The sequence below is a fragment of the Monodon monoceros genome, unplaced genomic scaffold (assembly GCF_005190385.1).
Source record: "Monodon monoceros isolate NGI ecotype Baffin Bay Population unplaced genomic scaffold, NGI_Narwhal_1 Super_Scaffold_2, whole genome shotgun sequence".
In the NCBI taxonomy this organism is placed as follows: domain Eukaryota; kingdom Metazoa; phylum Chordata; class Mammalia; order Artiodactyla; family Monodontidae; genus Monodon; species Monodon monoceros.
Genome location: NW_021703776.1, coordinates 17,058,491 through 17,081,247, shown reverse-complemented (window position 1 = coordinate 17,081,247; position 22,757 = coordinate 17,058,491). Strand labels below are relative to the sequence as shown.

Below are 22,757 nucleotides of genomic sequence, written 5' to 3'. Positions count from 1 at the left end.
CTAATCAACATGCCCATCTTATAGATGGAAAAGCTGAAACCTGGAGACCTGTGAAGTCCCTTAATGGGTCTGGAGGTGTTACCATGCTTCCTCAGTCTCCCACTCCAAGCTGGGCTTGACCAGATGGCTCTGAGTTTGGGGGCAGCTTTACTCATTTGCATACTATTTGCCTCCCTGCTGGAGTGAACTGAGATTGGGACCCAGAATTCAACCTTTAATAAGCCTCTATTGAATGAATGATGCTAAGGTGTCAGGAGGCCCTTCTATGACTTTGAAGCCATGAGAACACAAGTGGAGGAATTTCCAGTCCTCTAAGCAGGGGAGGGAGGGGTGCAGGGGTACAGCGATACCCCCCAACCAGATTATCAATTCCTGCAGGCAGGGGCAGAATTTCTATTTCTCTTATATTCTTCTTCACTCCTGTGCTAGTCCCATAAGCTACCATTCATTCATTCACTCAACAAATATTTCTTGAGTGTGCAAAGAACAAAGCAGATAAAGATCCCCAGTCTTGTGGAGCTTACATTCTTGGGGGCAAACAGGCAATAAACAGGATATGTAAGTAAACTGTATAGTATATTGGAAAATGGTAAGCACCAAGCATTAAACCTACAGGGGGGAAGGGGAGAGGGAGCAATGGGCTGGGGGCGTTGACATTTTAGTTGCGGTAGCCAGGGAGCCTCCTGAGAAGGTGCCATTTGATTCGAGACTAAAGATAGGGAAAGAGCAAGCCATGCGGTGCACAGTTAAGTGCAATGGCCCTGAGGCCAGAGCCTGGGGAGTGTCCAGAAGCACAGGGAGGCCAGGGTGGAAGGAGAGTGAACAAGAAGAATTAGTAGGAGATGAGTTCAGACAGGTAAGGGGTGGGCGCACGTCATGAAAGATGCTGTAGATCAGAGTCACGACTTTGAGTGAAATCAGGAGCCCTTTGCGATTTAGGAGCAGCAGAGCGACGTGATCTGACATTTTCACAGGATCCCTCTGGCTGCTGTGTTAAGAATCCTCTGAAAGGAGTCAAGGGCAGAGTGGGGACACCAGTTAGGCAGGTACTGCCTTAACCACGGACTTGCTTTCAATTGAAATGAAAGCCGGGGTGTCTAGCCTGGGGCCTGTGTTAGAAGGAATGCTCAGTCACTATTTGTTGGGGGAAAATATTGAATCGTGTCTTTTCGCCAGCATTATGGTGCCTGAGAGAGCAGCCAAGGGGACGTTGCTTCTGGACCTGAGCAAGTTCTGCTTTGATGATGACAGTGAAGCACCAAACAACCAATTCAACTTCACCACGCCATCCGGAGTGGGGAGCGGCAGCAGATTTTTACAGGATCCAGCCGGCTCTGGGACAATCGTGGTCAGTTAACGGTCATTGCATCATCGAAAGGGCATTGGGGAAGTTGGTCTAACAGGCATAGTGCTTTTGCTGCCCCATAGAGAGAAATTTCCAAAGTAACTCCCTCTCCAAGCGACTGTAACTGACAAACCTAATAGTGACTCTGTTTTCCCCATTTGCTCTTTATTTTACCCAAGTTCCAGGAATTGTTTGTTATGCATGGTTATGCCTGGGGTGCTAAGGATTGGATTCTTTCTTGCATAGCTCGCGGTTTGCAGGCTGCCTGCCTGGTTAGCGTGCTTCCACAGTCACATATCAGTGCCCTCTGGGCTCAAGCACTTTTGTTTATTTCAGCGCTCATTCCTCGCCATAGAGGTGTGAGGTGAGAGAGAGCAGGGCCAGGGCCATGCGTGTGTCCTGCTGAATTCCGCAATGTAGAACCACTGGAGACCCAAAAAAGAGGGGCATCTCCACTGGGGCAAATATGTAATTGGAAAAGGAATGGGAGCAAAAGGCAGGTCTCAATGAGCTGTGTGAGACATTTAACAACAAGGTTCCCACTGGAGGGTTGGGGGGAAAGGAGGAGAGAGATAGAAGGGCAGGGTAAGGTGGAGGTCTTACAGGGGGGTGGTCTTGATGGGGGAGATCTTTGCATCAGAGATAAAGCCTCAGGAAGAAGAGCAAGCAGCCCACTAGCCATCCTCTCAAACACCCCCTTCTCCACCTCCCATCCCCCAAAAAGTCGTACCAATTTTATTCACTGTGTCAATTAAAAATAACTTTTTTTTTTCTGTTTGAGAAATTAATACATGTTCACTGTAGAAAATGTAGGAAACACAGAAAGGCATTACTATTCAGTAATAACCACTATTAACATGTTGATATATTTCTTTCTTGTCTTCTTCCCTATGCATAGATTTTATGTATAGTCTATACATATATGCATAAGTATTCTAAATGATGGAAATAACCTTGCATGTAGGATTCTGTATCATGCTTCTCTTTGACTTAACCTGAAATCTTGAGGCTATGCTGGGCAATAGTGCTTGATGAACATCTTTAAACAGATTCTCTCTCCTGATAAATTCTTTCAAATAAGTTCTCTAGCAGTGAGCAAAGGTATGGACATAACTTTTTAAAGCTCCTCCTATGGGAAAAAGTGCTTTCCAGAAAGGTTTTGCAATTTACATTTCCACTAACGTACATGAAAGTGTCAGTTCAATTAAAAGTATTGTTTATTCTGTGTAATCTGATCTCTCTGTTTTAATCTAGTTGATTGGTGATCTAGATTATGAAAATTCAAGTAATCTAGCAGCCGGCAATAAATACACTGTGATAATCCAGGTGCAGGATGTTGCCCCTCCTTACTATAAAAGCAAGTATCATTTTGGTTTATTTCATGAAGCATCTTCCTTGAGTAGCAATGACTAAACTGTGCTGGACAATGCTTGGGCTTGGGCTGGGGATGTATTTATGTTCAAAAGGAGAATTCCAAAAGCCCCAACACTTCGGAATCAGCCCAGCCTCCTCCTGTCCTTCACCAAGAGCAGTTAATCAGTCTCCAAGTCCTTTCTTCTGTGTCACCTACTACTAAAATCTAAGGATTTTAGTAAGGATCTGCTGCCTTCCCCCCAACTCCACTGCACCTCCATCCCACTAGTATTGCTCTAATACAGAACCTCCTCTATCGGAGCTGAATTACAACACCAAGAGTGTTTCAAGAGTCTTTCTGCCCACCTTTAGTCTTGTCCCTTTCCAACGCATCCACCACATTTCTGACAGTGATTTTCAGGAAACGCAAATGCCACCGTATTACTTCTTGCTGAAAGCCCTTGAGTGTCTCCCCATAGCTGTCAAGTTCACATTCAAACTCTTTGGCTTGGCACAAAGCAATAAAGAGAGTCACGTGAATTTTTTTGGTTTCCAAATGCATATAAAAGTTATATTTACACTATATACTGTAATCTGTTAAGTGTGCAATAGCATTGTCTTAAAAACATAATGAACATACTTTAATTAAAAATACTTTATTGCTGGGCTTCCCTGGTGGCACAGTGGTTGAGAGTCCGCCTGCCGGTGCAGGGGACACGGGTTCGTGCCCCGGTCCGGGAAGATCCCACATGCCGCGGAGCGGCTGGGCCCATAAGCCATGGCTGCTGAGCCTGCGCGTCCGGAGCCTGTGCTCCGCAACAGGAGAGGCCACAACAGTGAGAGGCCCGCGTACCGCAAAAAAAAAAAAAAAAAAAACTTTATTGCTAAAAAATGCCAACCATCATCTGAACCTTCAGTGAGTCGTAATCTTTTTGCAATGGTAACATCAAAGATCACTGATCACAGATCACCATAACAATATAATGATGAGGAAAATGTCTGAAATATTGCAAGAATTACCAAAACATGGCACTGAGACACAAAGTGAGCAAACACTGTTGGAAACATGGTGCCGATAGATTTGCTCGACACAGGGTTGCCACAATGTTCAATCTGTAAAAAACACAATACCTGCAAACTGTAATACGTAAAACGCAACAGAATGAGGGATGCCTGTATTGTGATTTAATTATTTTTCCTGTTTCTGTTTATAGATAATATCTACATTTATATCCTAACAAGCCCAGAAAATGAGTTTCCTCTTGTCTTTGATAGCCCACCCTACGTATTTGCCGTGTCGGAATTAAGCCCATGTAAGTAACCGACGAGACACAGACTCCAGTGCTCTTGATAGACCCTTTCATCCGGAGGCACTTGGGTGGAGGAGGCTCCCCGTCAGAGGCCCTGGTGGTGTTGTGCACAGCGACTCACAGCTGATTCCTGGTTATTGCATGTCTTACTTCTTTTTAAATTCTCCTCACTGTGGAGGAGCCCTTCAGGTGAAATCCAGATTTTGAAAACTGTTGGTTAAACTGCATTTCTCTGAACCCCCGATTGCCTCTTTGTCTGGGTGCCTGATTCCAACTAATCCTCTCTTTTTGCAGCCTAAGTTTTCCCTTGGTCTCCACTGTGATTTTTATCCAGCTCACTCAGAGAACTGAAATTTAAAAATAGAGAGAAGGCTTCCCATTTCTAGATTTCTTTCATTTAAAAACAAAATAAAGATGTTTTCTCTCTCCCTTTGAAGGATTCCCTGGAGGCCTCTTTTTCCACCCTTTAGGATGCCTCGATTTCTGCAGGCTCCTCCCCACTCCAGCTGGGTTTCTCCCCGTCTCTCCCAGTGAAGGGGAGACTGTTAACTCTAGATAATCAGACCTCACCACAGTCTTTGAGACTTGGATTGTGTATACTTCTACACTAAAAACCAAACAAAACAAGCCCCAAAATCTCCCTCGAAAATGATCTCCTCTTCATTTCGTTCTCTCTCTTGATGATGAGCTCCATTTCCTGACATTACATTTTAAACAAAATACAAAAAGAGGGTCTGAAGAAAACACTGTCGATTCCTTATGCCTTATCCAGTGAATAATAAGTGCAACAGGAATAGGCTTTTTATGAATTCACAGATCTTGCTACAATTATTAATCACCTACTCTGGGTCAAGCACGTAGTGCTGTTCTATATAGTTGAATAAGAGAAGATGCTGCCCTTGAGGAGTATAATTTATGAGGAAGAACTTCTATAAAACAAGCAAGCCCGAAGTCCAGCAGCCCACCAGCAAGACTTGAAAAATAAGCAAAATGGAACAGGATTTAAAACTCAAAAACATTCCAATCATCCTGTTGCTAAACCTTTAAAAATCATGTTTTTCATCTGGTTTTGTAACAGCAACCCATGCTCAGTATAGAAAATTTGAAAAATAAAAAAGACAACACTGCTGCAAAAAGATGTATATGTGAAGGTTCTTTGCAGCGTTAGGATCATGTCATAATTGGTGTGCTTGGAGTCTATATGAGGGTATGAATTGTCTTTTAGACTTCGCAGTACTGCTTGAATCATACGGCCAGTTTCCTAGTGGGTGTCATTAGTGTAATTTGAATTTAAAAGATGTAAAATATACAGAGTTTGAACAGCAAAGAGGCCCCCAAAAGTCTTTCGCCCATGGCACTGAGAGTGTCTGCTCCTGATTCCTCCTCTCACCCCCAAAGCAGGACTAATCTCAGATATTATTCTCAGCAGTAATCGCAGGTACTTTATTCTTCCAGCTAGAACCCGGGTTGGACGGATGCAAGCGACAGATAAAGACTTCCCCCAGAGAGGCATCGTGTACTCCATCTCCACCGGAGGGGCCAGCCAGCACTACCCAAACATATTTTGGATTAATCCCCAAACGGGAGAACTCCAGCTGGTGACTAAAGCGGACTACGAGACAACCCGCTTCTTTATTCTCAGAATCCAGGCCACCAACGGCGAGGACAGCAGCTCAGTCACTGTGAGTGGGGCTATTTGGTGCATTCACACCAGCCCAAGTGGTTGACTTCGGGTCTCCCTGGCACCCTCCAGGTGTGGCCGTAGCAATAAGGAATCTTAATAGGGTACCTCCTGCAGACATGACAAGAAATGGCTAGGGGTGTCCCAGACAGCACAATCGGACACACATAGCAGTGCCAGGAAATAAAGATTGACATCTGTAAGCCCACATTTATGGGTGACTGTAGAAGCGCTGAGATGGATGGCCACCCTGGGGGACAAGCTTCTTCCTGTTGCCCTTAAATCCCCCCTTGCTGTTGAGGTGGGCTGTAGCTGTGCATCGCCCCCAAGTAGTTTTACCCTGTTCCTACCCTGAGCCCCATCATACCAGATGGGATAGGTCTTAAAATGATCTGGCTTGATCGCTATGCTGCTTTGTAACCTCTGATGTTGAGAATCTGGTTAAATGCATTTCTGAGTCAGTAGGTCTGAGTAGGGCCTGAGAACCTGCATTTCTAACATGCTTCCAAGTGGTGCCGAGGCAGCTGGTCCATGGCCGTGCTTTGAGGAGCCAGGCTTTGACAGGTCTGTGCTGCCAGTGGTTAGGAATATTTGAGGGTAATATGATGGTCACAAAGAGGAAACTATTTCTTGGTCTTTCCCGTTAGTAAAGTGAAAAAGCCTAAGGCAAAATGAACTCAGCTAGCGGCAGGCAGCCCTGTGTGATAGAATGACTGGTCCAGGGTCAGGAGGCAGAGTTCACTTCTCAACTTTGATCCCCATTTGCCAAGGGGGTCCGAGCAATGCTTATCTTTGTACCCTGATTTCTCTCTCACACATGGAGAGTCACCTCATAACCCAATGCCTGAAGAGTCCAGTTCCTCTGATGACTTGCTTTGAATTAGTGGGACGATGTTTTCAATGATGTGTAAGGCTTGGCATTGCTAGCTGAGAAAAAGATGTGCTAAGTTGAAGGTAATTGTCGTGTTTGTTAGCCTGGGTTTTTGAGAGGAATGAATGGAGTCCACTTTGGGGGCTAACTAGAGAGAACATTTCAATTTATCCCTGGGCTCAGGAATAGCTGAAATCCCCAAATTTCAGAGGTAGAATGAATACGACTCAAAAATTCATAAGCTTTTAAAAAGGGTGATGATCACATAAGTCCCTTTCAGGGCTGACATTCTGTGATTCCGTGCTGGCAGGCACCCCAGTCCATATTCCAATTCACCAGGCATAAAAGACAGTGATGAAAGAGAACAGGCTGGCCCCTGCTTGTGGCAGGCCAGCGCCACCGGCTCAGTGCAGTGCTGAGATCCTGGGTTACACACAAGACCCTGGCTAAGCCAGGTCTCCTCCTTCTATCCCAGTGGTTCTCAACCCTGGCTGAGTATTAGAATCAGCTGGGGAACATAAAAATCGTGCCTGGGGACTTCCCTCGTGGCGCAGTGGTTAAGAATCCACCTGACAATGCAGAGGACACGGGTTCAAGCCCTGGTCCGGGAAGATCCCACATGCCGCAGTGCAACTAAGCCCGTGCACCACAGCTACTGAGCCTGCGCTTAGAGCACACGAGCCACAACTACTGAAGCCCGCGCGCCTAGTGCCTGTGCTCTGCAACAAGAGAAGCCACCGCAATGAGAAGCCCGTGCACCGCAACAAAGAGTAAACCCCGCTCACCGCAACTAGAGGAAGCCAGTGCACAGCAACGAAGACCCAAGTCAGCCAATCAATCAATCAAGGAAGAAAAAAAAAAAAATCAGGCCTGGGCCCCACCCTCCAATTCATTGGTCTGGAGAGGGCCAGACAAAGTGGAGCCATGGTTGAGAGCCATTGTTCGATCTTCCAAAGTTAAAGACAGAACTTCCAACTCACAGGGGCAGCAAGCAAGGAAGCACAGGAGGGTCACCGTAAATCCATCATCGTTACTGGAAAAACAACTCAGCATCATCTGGGGATAAACACATGTGTCTAGCTGCATATGTGTGTAGGGGTGTGGAAATGTATTATTACGTATATTATGCACACGTGCATGTACACACACAACACACAGTAGAGAAGTTAATAGCATAGGACTTGGAGTAAGACAGACCTAAGTTCAAATCCCAGCTCTGCCACTCACCAACTGAATGACCTTAGGTCAATTACCTAATCTCCCTAAGCCTCAGCTTCCCCATCTGTAAAATGGGAATAAACGTATTATCGATCTTGGATGAGGTTAAACCTCACTAATTCACAAAAAGCACACAGCCCAGCGCGTGGCACACAGTAAGGGCTCAATGATAACTACTCAGTGAGGCCACTTTCCTGCTGCTCTAGGTGACTGTGAACATCATTGAAGAAAATGATGAAAAACCAATCTGTACCCCAAACTCGTACTTCCTGGCCATCCCAGTGGATCTGAAAATTGGCACAAATATTTACAATTTCAAGCTCACGTGTACTGACCTTGATTCCAGCCCCAGGTCTTTTCGTTACTCCATTGGCTCAGGTATGGTATTGATGTCAGTGGTCCTGGACCCTTGCTGAGGGCTCCTGGTACTGGGGGCTGTAGCAGCTGTTTAGGGAGAAGGGGTGGGGGTCTGAGCTCACACACTGATCTGGCACAGCGTGTAGGGGGTGGGGTGTTTTGAATGAGGAAACCAAGGGTGAGGAGTCAATTGGTTCTGGAATTCCCAGTCCCCGCCCCCGCTTGGCTTCCCCTTCTCACCTAACTCTTCCCAGACTCCCATACCTGGCTGCCCAAAGGCCAAAGGAACAGTGAATCCCATTGATGGTGACCCGCCCCCCCCACCCCCAATTCCCAGCCTGTCGTAGGATTCATGAATCAGATTAGTGTAGCTTAAAAACATTTTTTTAGTCCAACTCCTCCCCCACCTCTTTTCCTGCAAGCTTGTTGGTGGGGGGGGGGGGGGGGCAGGGGAATCCCAGTCCTTTCTCTGGATAATAATAGATGAAATAGATTAAATGCATTTTGAAACGCGTCCTCAGGAATTCTCTTCTGCTCCATTCATTTTCTCTCTTTAAAAATATACCATTGTGAGAGGGAAAGAAAAGAGCACCCCTCAATGGAAATGAGACCAAAATAGTTCATCTAATGAAGTGCCGGGGCCAGAGATTTAAACCCAAACAAGCAGAGCAGTTTCACGTGAAAGACTGAAAATCCAGCTCCGCCGCCTGCTGAGCCCTGGCAGAGCCGGAACTGGAGCAGCAGGAAGCCTCTCGAGCGGGCAGTGTCACAAAACCCAGGGGCAGAGCCCACCTCGAGACTGCAGTGGCCAGAGATGGGAACAATCCATACTGAGACCCCTCAGGCCTTTATGGGGCACTTCATTGCTTGGGAGTAAAATTGCATCATCCCCTGGTCCATTTACTGGTTTTTAGTTGGTAGTGAGTCTGCAGCCACCGGAGGAATGAACAAGAGCTGCTTGGGCGGGCAGCTTCTCTGCTCTGGGCTCCCTAAGCTGTGAGCCTGCAGCCCCAGACGAGCTGCTGGGGAGGTGGGGGTGGGGACTACTGTCCCTGCCAGCCCAGGACGCACCTTCCTTTGGGGGACTCCAGGGACATCTGTCACGGGTGTGACCAGCCCGGTTTCATGAAAGGCGTGCAGTGAACTTGGCCCATGGCTAGGGACGTGGCCCCCTCTTCCCTCTTGCCGCCCACTGATTGGTCTGAGCGTGAGTTACACATTGTTACCAAGTTAATGCTGACGATGAGCACTGGCCGCACCAGGATTGCTAGCTCTCTGCCTGATGCTCAGCGCGGTGGCGGCCATTCTCCCTGGACACCTGTGCTGGTGCCCTTTTCTACTCTCATTTTCATTGCAGCCACACTGGTCGTAAGCCGGAGTCTCTCTGTACTCATGAAATCTCTGGTGCTGTTAAGGCCCATATCCTATCACTGCCCCCACCCTGGTACATCAGAAGTAGTCTACACCTGAGGTGGGATGTTTAAGAAAAAGACTGAATGTAGTTTTCTTCTAACCCTTATTTCTCACGCTCTTTTCTTCCTTTTCCCAAAATCCTTGCATCAAATCTCATTTAGGGAACATCAACAGTCATTTCACCTTCTCTCCCAACGCCGGGTCCAACGTTACAAGCCTGATCCTCGCGACTCGCTTTGACTATGCTAGTGGGCTTGATAAGATCTGGAACTACAAACTACTTGTCTACATAACTGATGACAACTTGCTGTCCGACAGGAAGAGAGCTGCAGCTCTTGTTGAAACAGGCACAGTGACCCTGAGCATTAGTGTCATTCCTCACCCAACCACGACTGTCACCACAACCCCCAGGGTAAGGGTTTTGGGAGATGGACTTCCCAGTTACATCCCTTGTAATTGATGTTGATGGAGCCCCTTGGCCTAGGAGAAATGTGGGGTGGACTGAAAAGAGTTGAGGGGTTAGGATGTTGCCAGAAACGCCAACCGTGGGCTGGATTGGAATAGTCACTGGGTGGTAGAAAAAATCTGGGTGAGACCTTGGACTTATAGAACCACTGACATTTCCTAGTCTGGTAAAGAAGGAGGTACACATATGCACAGACTTGTGATAGATCAGGCACTGCCCATCCAGGGTATGGACATGTTGCTGCCTTCACAAGCCCTTCTCTGCTTGCTCTTAAGAGCCAATACAAGTCCGTGTCCATGAGAGCAGCTAGCTGCCAGATGCTCTTCTCTCCTTCTGAAGAGTCACCATTTGTCAGTCTGTACCCTACTTCCCACCTCCACTCCGAAAAGAAATCCACTTATTCCATCTGCAGATGTTGATTTAATACCTATAATATGTCAAGCACTTTGGTGAATAAGCCAGAAATGATCTCTGCTCTCTCACGGAGCTTATAGTATAGGTTAGTGGTTCTCAAGTGTGGTCCCCAGACCAGCAGCAGCAGCAGCATCACCTGGAAACTTGTTAGAAAAAGCAAACTCTTGAGCCCACCCCGGAACACTAAAGTTATACCTCATCCAACTATGATCATCACTACGACTTCCAGGGAAGGATGTTGAAACCTGGAGTCCTCACCAAATCCCCAGACCTACTGGATTAGAAACTGTGGTGTGGGACCCAACAATCTGTGTTTTTAATAAGGCTTCCAGGCCATTCTGATTGCACTAAAGTTTTAGAGCCTCTGATCTAGAGGGGGAGACGGATTACAAACAGGTGTGCAAATTAATAAACTACCTACAGACTGTTGTAAACAGTAGGAAGAAAAGCAGCCCCATACTTGGCGTATGCCAGAGGAAAAGGAACCAGAACCTCAGAAAGCCACCTGTGACAGGTGGTCAAATTCTGCTTCTCAGAGTCTTACCAAGAGCTGCTTAATATTCCTTCCTGTGGGCTGGAGTCAATATTACCCCCAATGAATGGAGGCATTAGGTGACTTGAAGGGCTTTCAGTTGTGGTAGGAGCCAGTAGGTGCCCCAAGTAAGGAATTGCCACCTTTCTGCAACTTACAACACAACCCAGCTCTGACATCTCCAACCTGGAAATCTCCATAACTTTTTGTTATCAGTCTCCCTCTCTGGGAAGCAAATGCTGAACTTGAGGTCTCACTGTGATAACAGCCTGCTCAGCTGGCAGCACAGCTGGTAGTGACTGAACACTGAGACGCTTACAAAGTGTTTAAAAAAAAAGAAACAAAAAACCCCAACTTTCATGGCTCATGCCTTCCCAGTGAGAGACAATAGCTATATTAGTCCCTAGCTTATGCCATGATTTGGCAGGGAAAAAAAGCCAATGGAATTTTTAGCTTTGGGGAAGGAGAAGAAAGAGAATGAAATTAGGCCTAGAGTTGCTCTCCAGTTCCCTACATTTTCTGGGTTTTGGTCTAATGGACGTCTGGCAAGACTATAAATAAGGTGATGGGTTGAAGAGTGAGAACGATGAGCACACAGATGTCCGACCTTTAGAGCAAGAACAAAAAGCAGGATGAACATTCAACCACCCAACGTGAGAGGGTTCTGATGTCAAAGACTACCAGCCTCCACTCATCTCCCTCTTTTGTCATTCAAGCCCAGGATCACCTACCGGATCCTGAGGAAGAACGTGTATTCTCCATCGGCCTGGTATGTGCCTTTTGTCATCACTTTGGGCTCCATGCTGCTTCTGGGTCTCCTGGTGTCCCTGATCGTCCTGTTGGCCAAAGCCATCCACAGACACTGTCCCTGCAAGACTGGGAAGCACAAGAAACCTCTGTAAGTTGCCAGTGGGCTGGGCCCTTCCCCCATTTCCTTTCGGAGGATACTGCCTCTGGTGATGCCAGGAGAAGGAAAGGGAGACAGCTGGGATTTCTCCACAGGGTAAAGAGGGTGCCTGGAATGAAGAAAGGAAACGGAGCTACGGGGGAGATGTCCCAGCTCCCCTTGTCCTGGTGGACCCCCTTCATCACCTGCCAGGCCAGGAAACTGTTCCTTTGCTTTTCCCTGGCACCTGCCCCATACTTGATGAGTTCTCAATGAAATCGGGGCTTCAGCCTCTTGGTGGCCTTGTCCTGGATAAAAGCTCCAGAAACAAGGCCGGTTGTGAGTAGTAGTAGAATATGCCGTGCTGTTATTTGTGGAATATTTAAAGGATGGGATGGAATTAGAGGAAGCATAAAAAGGAATAAGGGAATTAAGCTTTTGGCTCCAGTGACTGAACTGGGCTCTGGTGTGACTAAATAATCATTGTTCTTTTGCGTGTGGCCCTCTCAAGGGCTGTAAACGCAGGCCTGCTTCCTCTCCCTGGGATGCTCACCTGCTCACTTATATGCCTCTTTCGGTGACGCTCTGCGGAGTGTCTTTTACTGGCTAAAGGGAGGTACTAGAGTAAAGTGGAGAAAGCATCAAATTGTTACAAGCTTCCCCAGAGCCAGTTTCTTGAGTCTTAGTAGCTCTTACAGTGAGGACGTGATGGTTCTGAGCCTGGGCTTTGGAGTCAGATAAGGTTGAGGTTCAAATCTTGGGTCTGCCATTTTCTGGGTATATGGCTTTGGGCAAGTGACAACCTCTGTGAATCTCAATTTCTTTATTTGAAAACCAAACAATTAAATGAGCAAATGCAAAGGAACCACTTAGCACTGTTCCTGATGTGGAGTAAATGCTTAATACACTATTTTTTTTTTAATCTTGTGGCATGATTTTTCATGGCTGAGTCCCAGTGAGCTTAGGATTCTAGATTCTAAGTTTAGTTCTGTACACCCAAGTATCTTGAGGTATTGGAACTTGAATTTTGGAATTTCTCACCGGCAAAAAGAAGGGGTGATAAGACTCATGTGCCTTTTAAAGGTATTTTGAAGATTAACTACTACTGTCAAATAATTTAAAATCTATGGATGAAAGGCTGTATAAAAGTATAAGTATTAGCATAAAGATGTGCATTGCATTTTGCCATATTTATTGGGGGCATTCGTTGCTATTGGCAACCTTGACTTCAAGGTAAGAAATCCTTGAGCATCTGCTGAAATTTAAAAAGGTCTTTTTATTTGGACTATACTCACAAATTGATTTGAGAAGAAAAAAACAGCTCCAAAAGAGTGATGCTTAAGCTTGTAAGGATGGCAGTGCTCTGTAATGGGATTTGGGCAGAAGTTCTTAAAGGAAGTAATCCAATACTGGACACTGCAACTCACATGCAATTTATAGTCAAATGTGCGCCTTGAACCTGGTGGTTTCAGTTACCTTCTAAATATTGTTTTCAACATGGTTGACTTTTAAAAAACTAGTGATTCAGACTCAGACCTGGCCTCTCTGGCAATTTGTTGTACCATATGGCAACCAATATTTGTCCCATAGCAGAGAATAAAATTAGAGTCACAGAATGAAGGGTCTTAAGAGTCCAGGTGTCCAGCTCTTCACATTACACGAAGCCAGGGTTTAACTGCTAGTCATCGAACCTTCCCACTGTGGGTCAAATCTTCTGCTCACATGGTTACTGGGGAGGAAAACCAGGCAGGAAGAATCGCTGGGCCATCTGATGGGGTCGTCATGCCCTCACTCAGTGTTGTCAGAGAAAATAGGTTCCCTGAAGTTCTCTAAAGCAATAGTTTTCAAACTTATCAAACTCCTAAGCCTCCTTAGTCCCAACCCAGCAGTGATAGAGCAGGGCTGGGAGCCCATTCTGCATTTTAGTCCCCTGCCCTGGTCCCTCTTTCAATCGACCCCTGAATCCTGGGGAACACAGTTGCCCAAAGGCCCCCATGTTGTCACGTGTGTACCAGGGCAGAGTTCTCTCAGGTTAATTCTTGTCCATCCCTTCTCCCCCGATACAGGGTGAAGAAAGTAGGTATGTACGGTGCCGATTACCTTTGTTTGTTGCTATTATTGTTTTTTCCTTGCTCTGTTGTACTACATAAAAGGGTTCCAACTCGGTGGAGAATCAGGGCACAGTCCTGTGTTGGTGGGTTTTCCGCCACATCATCTGTGGATGGAACGAAACAGAGGTCGGACGTAGCTGGAGGAAGGGGAGGGCAGGGCAGGGTGCATGGGGCCGTTGGCCCGCTTGGGTCTCATTCGGTCCTGCCTGTTCCTTACTGAGTCACCTCCAATCAGCTTCACATCAGCACCTAAAGGTCTGCTCCCTACCAAACGGGTCAGGAATGGAGAATTCTCCGTGAGTTAAACACAGAATCTACTTGCTGCTACACACAGAGGGGGTGACCCCTCCTGAGGACAGCTAGTGCCCTGCATTAGACAGATGCCTCTTTTTAAAGAACAAATGATACTTTATTCTCAGATTGTGATGGATTTGATCATTCTCACATGTTACTTAGGTTAGGGTAGTTAGAAATCGGGGCTGGGTGCAGTCAGATGGTCTGGGAGAGCTGAGTGATTTCAGGGCGTTGGTGAAATGAGCAAGGCCTATCTGAGGAGACATCACCACTGTCTCCAAAGCTGTGGTCTCAGGGAGACTCCAAGCTATGGGGAGAGACAGGACAAAGAACTGGAAAGAGTGTTTTTGAAAAATGATTGTTCTAATCACTCCAGCCATAGGTGTGTGCATGTGACATGCACAAGGGATATCTCAGCAGGGTTAGAAATTTAACTACAGTGGTTATTGATCATATTGAATGAGATAATTCTAATAAATGAGATTTTTCACAAACTATCTCCCATCCTAGTTACTTTGTAAAAAGGGCATAAGGAATGGATGCAAAGAATCCTCAGATGAGAAACAAAGGTAGCAACCCCCTCTTTCTTTTTTACCTATAAAGCCATTTAAAACCTAGTTTCCAGTAATGACAATAAGCTGGAAAAAGAATTAAAAATTTTTAATGGTGTATTATGAGAGTGTGTGTGTTTCTGAGAAGGTGGAAGGAGGTCAACAAACATGTCTAGAGACAGAAAATTCTTTGCTATGCCTGCAATACTAAGCTCAAATCCTGCTTAAGAGAGATCTCTTTGTAGGGGTAAAATTTTAAGGTCAATTTAGTGTCCAAGAACCTTAACTTCTGTCTGTCCTCTTCCCTGCAGAAATGAAGAACACAAAGAGAGAGGCGGCGGTGGTGAGGCTGGCTGGCCCCAGGGCGCCGGGTTGGGGAGGGGCTCTGGTCTCCCCCCGGCTGTCTCACCACAGTCCCACGGGGGTGTTTATCATTCAGGGAGATGCTTGTATCTGGCCACTGGAGCAGACTGCTGTGTGACGAGCTCCTGATAGAATTTGTTCCCTCCACTGAACCTGTCTGCTGCTATATTTGCAGAAGAACTGGATTTCATAAATATTGAATAGTGGTGTTTATTATCTACACTAGTTCTCCAGGAGAGTGAGTTAGGGGGAGAGGAGCTTAAAGACCAGAACTGGTGCTTCAGCCTTCAATGGGATTTACTTTTGCTTTGCTTTTCCACACCTTGAGGGAAAAGTGATAGAAAAAGAGCACAGTGGGAGGCTGAGGCTGGCTCTGCCCTCTCGGCCATATGACCTTGACCTCAGGGACTCCCTCGGCCTCTTTAAGCTTTAGATTCCTCACCTGTGGAACGGGAGTGAGAACAGCTGCCCTGAGATAACAGGTGGGGAAATACTGGGAAAATTATGACGAGTCATGTAAATGCAAAGTGTCACAGGACAGCTGGGGAGTTACCTCCTCACGTGACCTCCTGAGTTTTCTTTCACTGAACCTGATCCACCCACTGGAAGTGACGGAACTTGAAGGTGACCCCCTCCCAGGTCTCCCCTAACCCCTAATAATAGGACTTTGTTATGATCTAAGATCCATGAATTTGGGAAATGACAGGCAGGAGGCGGAGGAAGTATCGCTTCAGGCCAGTCTCCTAAGTGCTTATAAGCACTGGTCTGCAAACAGGAGGAAGGGGTGATCTCCTGTCTCCTGGGTCTTATTATTGCCTAAGGCAAGTACCCTTGATGATGCCACTCAGAGACTTAGACATATGTAGAGTTAAATTCGTCGATTAAGTAAATCAATCCCCCTGGCCGTAAAAAGTGCAGCTTCTGAGTTGATCAAATGGAGGAAAGCTGTACAATCTCGATTCCTTCTGTTTTCACAGAGGGGAGCTGTGGGCAAGTGAGTAGGTAACGGCTTATGTGATGAAAACGGGGGTCAAAGGCCCATTAAACTCCCAACACCGTCCTCGTGAGTGTGCTGAAGAACGGCGTTGTTGGAGGGCACCGTGTGAGGGAAGGGGGTGTTTCCAGGGGGCAGAGGTCAGGTCCTGGAGGGTGGCACAGAGTACAGGTCAGAGGAAAGAATAAGGAGTGGAACACCAGGCTTAGGGGAGGCAGGCCAGGCCCGGAGGCAGCGCTGCACTGGCCTAGGCTGACTCATCTGTGCCGGCCCTGCACGTAACATCTGCCTGGCAGATCCCGCGTAGGTGATGTCCATCTTGGCCGGTGCTGCGTGGCATTTCTGCTCTTCCTTCTGTGCAGCTTAGATGGCGTTTACTCAGGATGCTTTCCTACCCCCCAAGTCTGCATTAAATGTCCTTTTCCCACCCCTGTTCCCCCACGCCCCCATAGCATGCTATATTCCCCCATCATAGGCTTCATCACAGTAAATTGCAGTGCCTCTTTGTCAATGGCTCCTGCTTGATTGCAAGCTTTGGGCGGGCGGTAACCAGCCCTGCCTTGTTCACCGATGTGTCCCGAGCACCTAGCACAGTGCCTACTGAATAAATAAATGTCAGGGAGGCCCTGGGTAAGGAACCTGGGCTGTAAGGAAGAACAGCCTCTCCTGGGGGGAGGAGTGTAGGGCTGTGCTTGAAGCCGTCTCTTTCTTTTCCTTAGGAAACAATCCAGATGAACACTGTCTTTGATGGAGAAGCCGCAGACCCAGGTAATTAAGTGGCAGTGTCGCCCATAAGGGCACTGATCATATTCCAGGCTGGTGGAGTCATGGAGGACCATATCCCACGTCCTGCTCTTCACTCAGTCTGCCAGTGCGTTTGGTTGTCGGGCCTACACAGTGCTGATACTTCCAGGCGGCACCGCAACGTGAGATCGGCTCAAAACAGAGCTGGCTTGTAGACACTCAAGCACATGATCACGTGTGAGGCCTCAGCAGGTTTCCACCTAAAGGGTCCCACTCAAGGACCACGCCCCTGTCCAGCCTCCCTCCCTGAATCACAGGCCAGTTCAGGGAATTGGTGAATTCAACAACCCACTGTGTCTTCTGCTCACTGGGACTCAACCTCCCCCCACCTGCCTCATCCTTTCTGAATGCTTCTAAACACCATCCTATTGGTAACGAGAGATATGGAGAAATGGCAAGCTTGGCTTCTTTTTTTCCTCGAGCAGGGCCAAGAATTCCTTCTTGGACAGCAAGATGAACATAAGGTAAAGCTGGCCTCCAGAGCTCTCATCACCCCCATGAAATCAGCTCCAAATTTAGCTCCTTTACACACATCCTTTCACTTACAAAGGCTCAATTATAGACGTGAATAAAGGGAAGGAAACCAAATTCGGGAGGCAAGTGCATTGGCTCCCTGCCACCCTCACATGCGAACGGCTCCGCTTGGTCCTCCTCAGAGGGAGGATGGCTCCTCTCCAGGACAGGCTGCTGCTGCTGCTGGAATTAAATTTCCCTCTATTATTAGGTACTTGTTACCATAATGTGCCCACATTAGCATAAGTGCTGGTGGGATCCTCTGCCTGAGAGGCCACTCATGCTGTAGGGAAACAGCAGGAGCAGGGGCACGCCGGAAACTAGATCTTCTGGGGCAAAAGCCAGGGAGGACCGAGGCTGTTCTGCGTCTGTGTGTTTGTGAGAAGGAAAAAGGAAGCGATGAGCCAACTGGACTAATGTGAACAAACATCAATTAGCGTCTGCAGGCTCCGACACAATAAAAATGGCTCCCTTGCATCATCTCAACTGGGGCCAGATTTGTGTGTCTGTGTCTGCAAATCTCTGCTAACATAACATAGATAAAAATCAAAGTCTTTCCCTCCTTCCTTGGTGAACTCCTGTTTATATCAGGGATTCAGGGGATCTTCTTAAACAAACAAATCAGAACGTAATGGGTCACCCCATGAGAAACTGAGCCTAACTTATCTGAAGCTCATGTTGAGTTCAAGACTTCTGTGGCCTCTCATCTTGCCATTGAGGTGACCTTGAGACTCTCCTAAACCTTTTTTTCCAGGGAAGCGTGAGATTTGCTACCTGTGTGGTCAGAGCCACACAGCTCAGCTCGTGGAAAGGGCAGGCAGGTGAAGATTGTGTTCTTCACAAGCCTGCTTTCAATCTTTCTAGCTGCTTCATCTTTCCTTGGGGGCGAGAAGAGAGCAGGGTGGAGATGGGGGAGCAGAGAAGCATTTGGATTCCTTTGTTTATACATTGATGGTGTAATTTTTTTCCCTAGTTACTGGGGCAATGTATGAATTCAACACAAAAACTGGAGCCAGAAAGTGGAAAGATCCCTTAACCCAAATGCCAAAATGGAAGGAGTCCAGCCCTCAGGGAGCTGCTCCAAGAAGGCCTGTCACTGGGGAAGGGGCCGGGCCACTAAGGAGCACCCACAAGGAAGGAGATGGGCTGAGAGACAAAGCACAGGCCAAGAATACAGTCCCATGGTCCAGGAACCAGGACAGCAAGCCAAGCACCCCAAAGAACAGAAACTCAGCCCTTACGGGTGGGGGGTCCCCCAAACCGCACCCAGAAAAGTGAACGGTGTCTGGCTGCCTGGCCCACAGCACAGCACAGGGAGGGGGCTTGACTGTCTGGGACGCTGCCTCACCCTACATTCTTCGAGGGCAGGGTCGGCGTGGAGGGCTGAAAATGTGGAGGATCCAGGGTCCCAGGTGGAATGTTTGACAGACTTTAAAATGAAGGGCTTTCATCTCAGAGTTGCCTTTTTCTGAGACAGCCCAGGAGAGATTTTGCCCTGGCCTCAGTACCTCTGATCAGCTGGACTGCTAACTGGTGGGTGTGGACTTGTGTTTCTTCTTCACATTGACCTCTAGGAAGCTCTGTTCCGTTCGCCCCTAGGAAGTGCACGAGACCTCCTGCCTAAATTCTGAGGACTACCCTCCCACCTGGTTTCACCTTATTTTCCTGCCTTTATTTTAGCGTCACCCAGATTTCTTCACTTATAAATACAGTTCAACACCGTATACCATTGTAAGTCACGTCTAATCTTTTTCAAAAGAGGCAGAGCAGTGGGAAAAAAAGGATGAATAATGAGTTGTTCACCTGGGAAGAAGAAAACACACTAAATACCTTTAATTCTTTTTCATTAAGGTAAAACTGATAATGCAATAAAGCACACAGATCGAAGGCATTCAGCTCAGTACTATGTAGACTCTTCCCTGATGCAACCAATATTTGGGTCTTTATTGTCACAGAGTACTTTTGCCTTTTTGAAATTTCCTATAAATGGAAAAAGAGCTCCCCATTTCTTTTGTATCTGGCTCCTTTGGCTGAGCACCATATCTGTGAGATTCACCCAGCTGTACTGTGAACCAGTCATGCAGGGCTCTTCACTGTGTCTCTTATCCCACTGAGGGAATCTACCACATGTCATTTATCCATTCCACACTTGGGTAGCTGCTCCAAGTTTTTTACTATTATAAGGTATAGCACTGTGTACTTCCTTGTACATGTCTTTCCATAGCATAAACACGTGTTTCTTCTGAGCCTCCTCCTAGGAGTGGGATTGCAAGAGCCATTGCTGGAATCTGCTGAGAATTCTGAAGTTGGTGGCTCCAACTTATGCTTTCAACGATGGAGAGTTCTGACTGCTTTACTCCCTTGTCAACACTTGGTGTTGTCGGTCCTTTTCATTTTAGCCATCCTGGTGAAAATTCCTCTTGAACTAAAGTCACTGTTTTTCTCAAAGCTAAAACAACACCAGCCCTACAACCTACCTGCCCGGCTCCTTCCCTACCTTCTGTGATTGGTGGAGGGGGGAACCACAGAACTCAGAGCAGAGACACAGTGGGAAGCTCTAGCCATTCATACAGCTGGGACTTTCACCTGTGGCCACAAGCAGTGACCTGAAAATAAATCTCTCTGCAATGCAACAGAAAATGGAAATTTTCAGTGTGTGCCTGGTGAAGGCCAAGCAATCCTCACCTTTGCTCCATGTCCTGCTCCCCAGCTGCTGGGCCCCTAGTCCAGTAACCAGAAGAAAGGACTAGATGAGAGTCTACTGGAGCAGCACCCCGTTTCCCAGTTGGAGAGCCAGATGAGAACTCTCCAGGCCCAGGATGGCCTGTAGAGGGCAGGCAGGATCCATCCTGCAAATGCAGAACTTCGGAGGGAGGAGCTGCCCGTTTATTGTGTGCCCCTGCGTCTGTGTGACTTCTCAAGAAAAAGAAACATTTTTAAAATGCCCTGTCCTGGCCTAGAGCAAGCACAATTTATTAATAAGGCTTGGTTGCCAGGGAACTCCCTTGAATAGGTTTAAATTTTGCAAAGAAGGCAGAGCTGCTCATTTGTGGAGGTTAAAGTGGGTGAAGTGGCTGACTACCCATTTAAGACTCTGCAAGTCTGTGGAGCCCCGGGTAAAAGACCTTCCTCAGAAGCTCTCAGCCTCAATGCAAGTAAAATGAGGCTCCGAGAAGGCTGAAGGGGGTGCCTGATAACTCTTTATGAGCCCATTAAGGATGATTAAAAGGAGGGCGGTGAGCAGCTGTTATCCCTTCTCTGGTGATGACAGGGCAGGAGGGGATCATGCTTCTCGGCCAGAAGAAGAGATTTAAGTTAGGCACAGGGAGGGACTTCCCAAAGGCTGGGCTCTGTTTGAAGAGTCAGTTCTTTCCCTGGTGACGGGCAGGAAGAGCTGATTATCTTCCAAGCCCCAAGATGTGAACCTCGAGGAACCCAAGACATGGGTCAGGAGTGGTACCAGGAAGCTTCAAAACCACCTTTTCTTTTTGCATATTTGACTATTTGATCGGGGAAATCAGAAATCTCAGGTCCAGGGCTCAGGACATTTGGTTTCTAACATTTACCAGGTTTCAAAAATAAATTATCTGAATAAAATCAAGCCAGGGACCATTGGGGACCTTGTGAAAGTTTTCTCACATTTCTCTCCCAAGGCCTTAATCATATGAATTTATTGTAGCTAATGTTGACTTGCCTGATGCTGAGTCATTAAAAATTAAAGCAAAGATGTTCAGGGATCAGGACAAGGAGGGGTCCACTGTTGAGGGATGTGGAACCCCGTGGTGAATTCTTTTTTTGTTGTTCACTTTTTTTTTTTGCGGTACGCGGCCTCTCACTGTTGTAGCCTCTCCCGTTACAGAGCACAGGCTCCAGACGCGCAGGCTCAGCAGCCACGGCTCACGGGCCCAGCCGCTCCACGGCATGTGGGATCTTCCCGGACTGGGGCACGAACCCGTGTCCCCTGCATCGGCAGGCGGACTCTCAACCACTGCGCCACCAGGGAAGCCCCCGTGGTGAATTCTTAAGTTTGAGCTTTCCCTGTGCTCAGCAGGAAGCCAGGTCCGCATCGCTGTCCGCCTGTGTTAAAAGCATGTGTGGCTCATGAGCAGAAACCGGGCAATGATGCTTTTGCTGCATAGAGCCCTTGCTCACGTCTGTAGATCTACCGTTTGCCTTTTTATGTAATGTGTTTTGTAATGGCTGAGAAAATTAAAGCAACCAAGTGAGTGAATCTAGAAAATGATGGCTATTGAAACGTGGCATTTCTCATTTCAAACTTAGTGTGTTTATACCTCCCATTCATTCAGTAAATACTTATGGAGTGACTACTGTGTGCCAGGTGCTGACTCATTAGTAAACACAGCAGCCCCAGGACCCTGCCCTTGAGGAGCTTACATTCTGTCTGCTGCAGCTGAAGGCGGCCTGCTGATACACATCCCCAAAGATTCTATTTCCACTTCCATCCTGGCCTCTGTTTCTTGGTTCCCTGAGTGTTCTATCTGAAAGATAAATTAACCCAAGTCTGGAATTTCCTTTCTGGAAGAAGATATTTCAGAACTACTTAAATATTGTTTACAACTTAATGGGGAGCCTTTATCAGAAAATAGTTGAGGGGTCTTCCCTGGTGGACCAGTGGTTAAGGCTCTGCACTTCCACCGTAGGGGGCACAAGCTCAATCCCTGGTCAGGGAACTAAGATCCCACATGTGCACAGCGCGGCCAAAAAAAAAAAAAAAAAAAGAAGGAAAGAAAATAGTTGAGATGCCCAAGGAGGGGCCCCAGCCTTGGGTTATCTGACCAGCGTATGGCTTATAACCTCCGGATGGCAGCTCTGAGCAGGTGTGACTTCCTTGTGTGGAGGATGGGAGTATCCTGAGGCCAGAGAGACCTTTGATCTGGAGCCCAGGGAAAAGGTCAGACATAGGATGGGATGGAGAATCGGGGGGAGACTCAGATCACTGAGACCCTACTATGTGTCACCTGTATTGGGGGTGAGATGGGGCTCCTGCTCTAAGGAATAATCCCACTGAGAAGGTAACCAGCTCTTTGAAAAACCACAGCAACCCCCCAGGCACTGCATGAGAAGTAAATGAGTTTCATAGGTAGTGGGTGCGGGAAAAAGCAGATGGAGCCCCAGCGATCTCTAAAAGTGTGAGGGAAGACCTGGACGCTGAAGGGTTCTTAAAGCTAGCTATGCGTCCAAAGTGGAGGAGGAGAGAAATGTTGAGCAAAGGCTAAAGCATTCAGAATCCTGGTTGTCAATCAATTTTCAGCCAGTGTTT

The 22,757-nt window shown here is 47.2% G+C and overlaps 1 protein-coding gene across 1 annotated transcript in view; it reads left to right on the top strand.

Moving 5' to 3' along the window:
- CDHR3 (cadherin related family member 3) overlaps positions 1-18,754 on the top strand; it is a 71,227-nt gene extending 52,473 nt beyond the window's left edge. Inside the window, exons 9-18 of the mRNA XM_029234022.1 lie at positions 1,177-1,348; positions 2,600-2,702; positions 3,913-4,011; positions 5,464-5,690; positions 7,985-8,156; positions 9,710-9,960; positions 11,677-11,858; positions 13,913-13,922; positions 16,879-16,927; positions 18,450-18,754. Of these exons, the coding sequence (XP_029089855.1) occupies positions 1,177-1,348; positions 2,600-2,702; positions 3,913-4,011; positions 5,464-5,690; positions 7,985-8,156; positions 9,710-9,960; positions 11,677-11,858; positions 13,913-13,922; positions 16,879-16,927; positions 18,450-18,754 (1,570 nt within the window). The remainder of the gene's footprint in view (positions 1-1,176; positions 1,349-2,599; positions 2,703-3,912; positions 4,012-5,463; positions 5,691-7,984; positions 8,157-9,709; positions 9,961-11,676; positions 11,859-13,912; positions 13,923-16,878; positions 16,928-18,449) is intronic.
- The last annotated feature ends 4,003 nt before the right edge of the window (positions 18,755-22,757 follow it).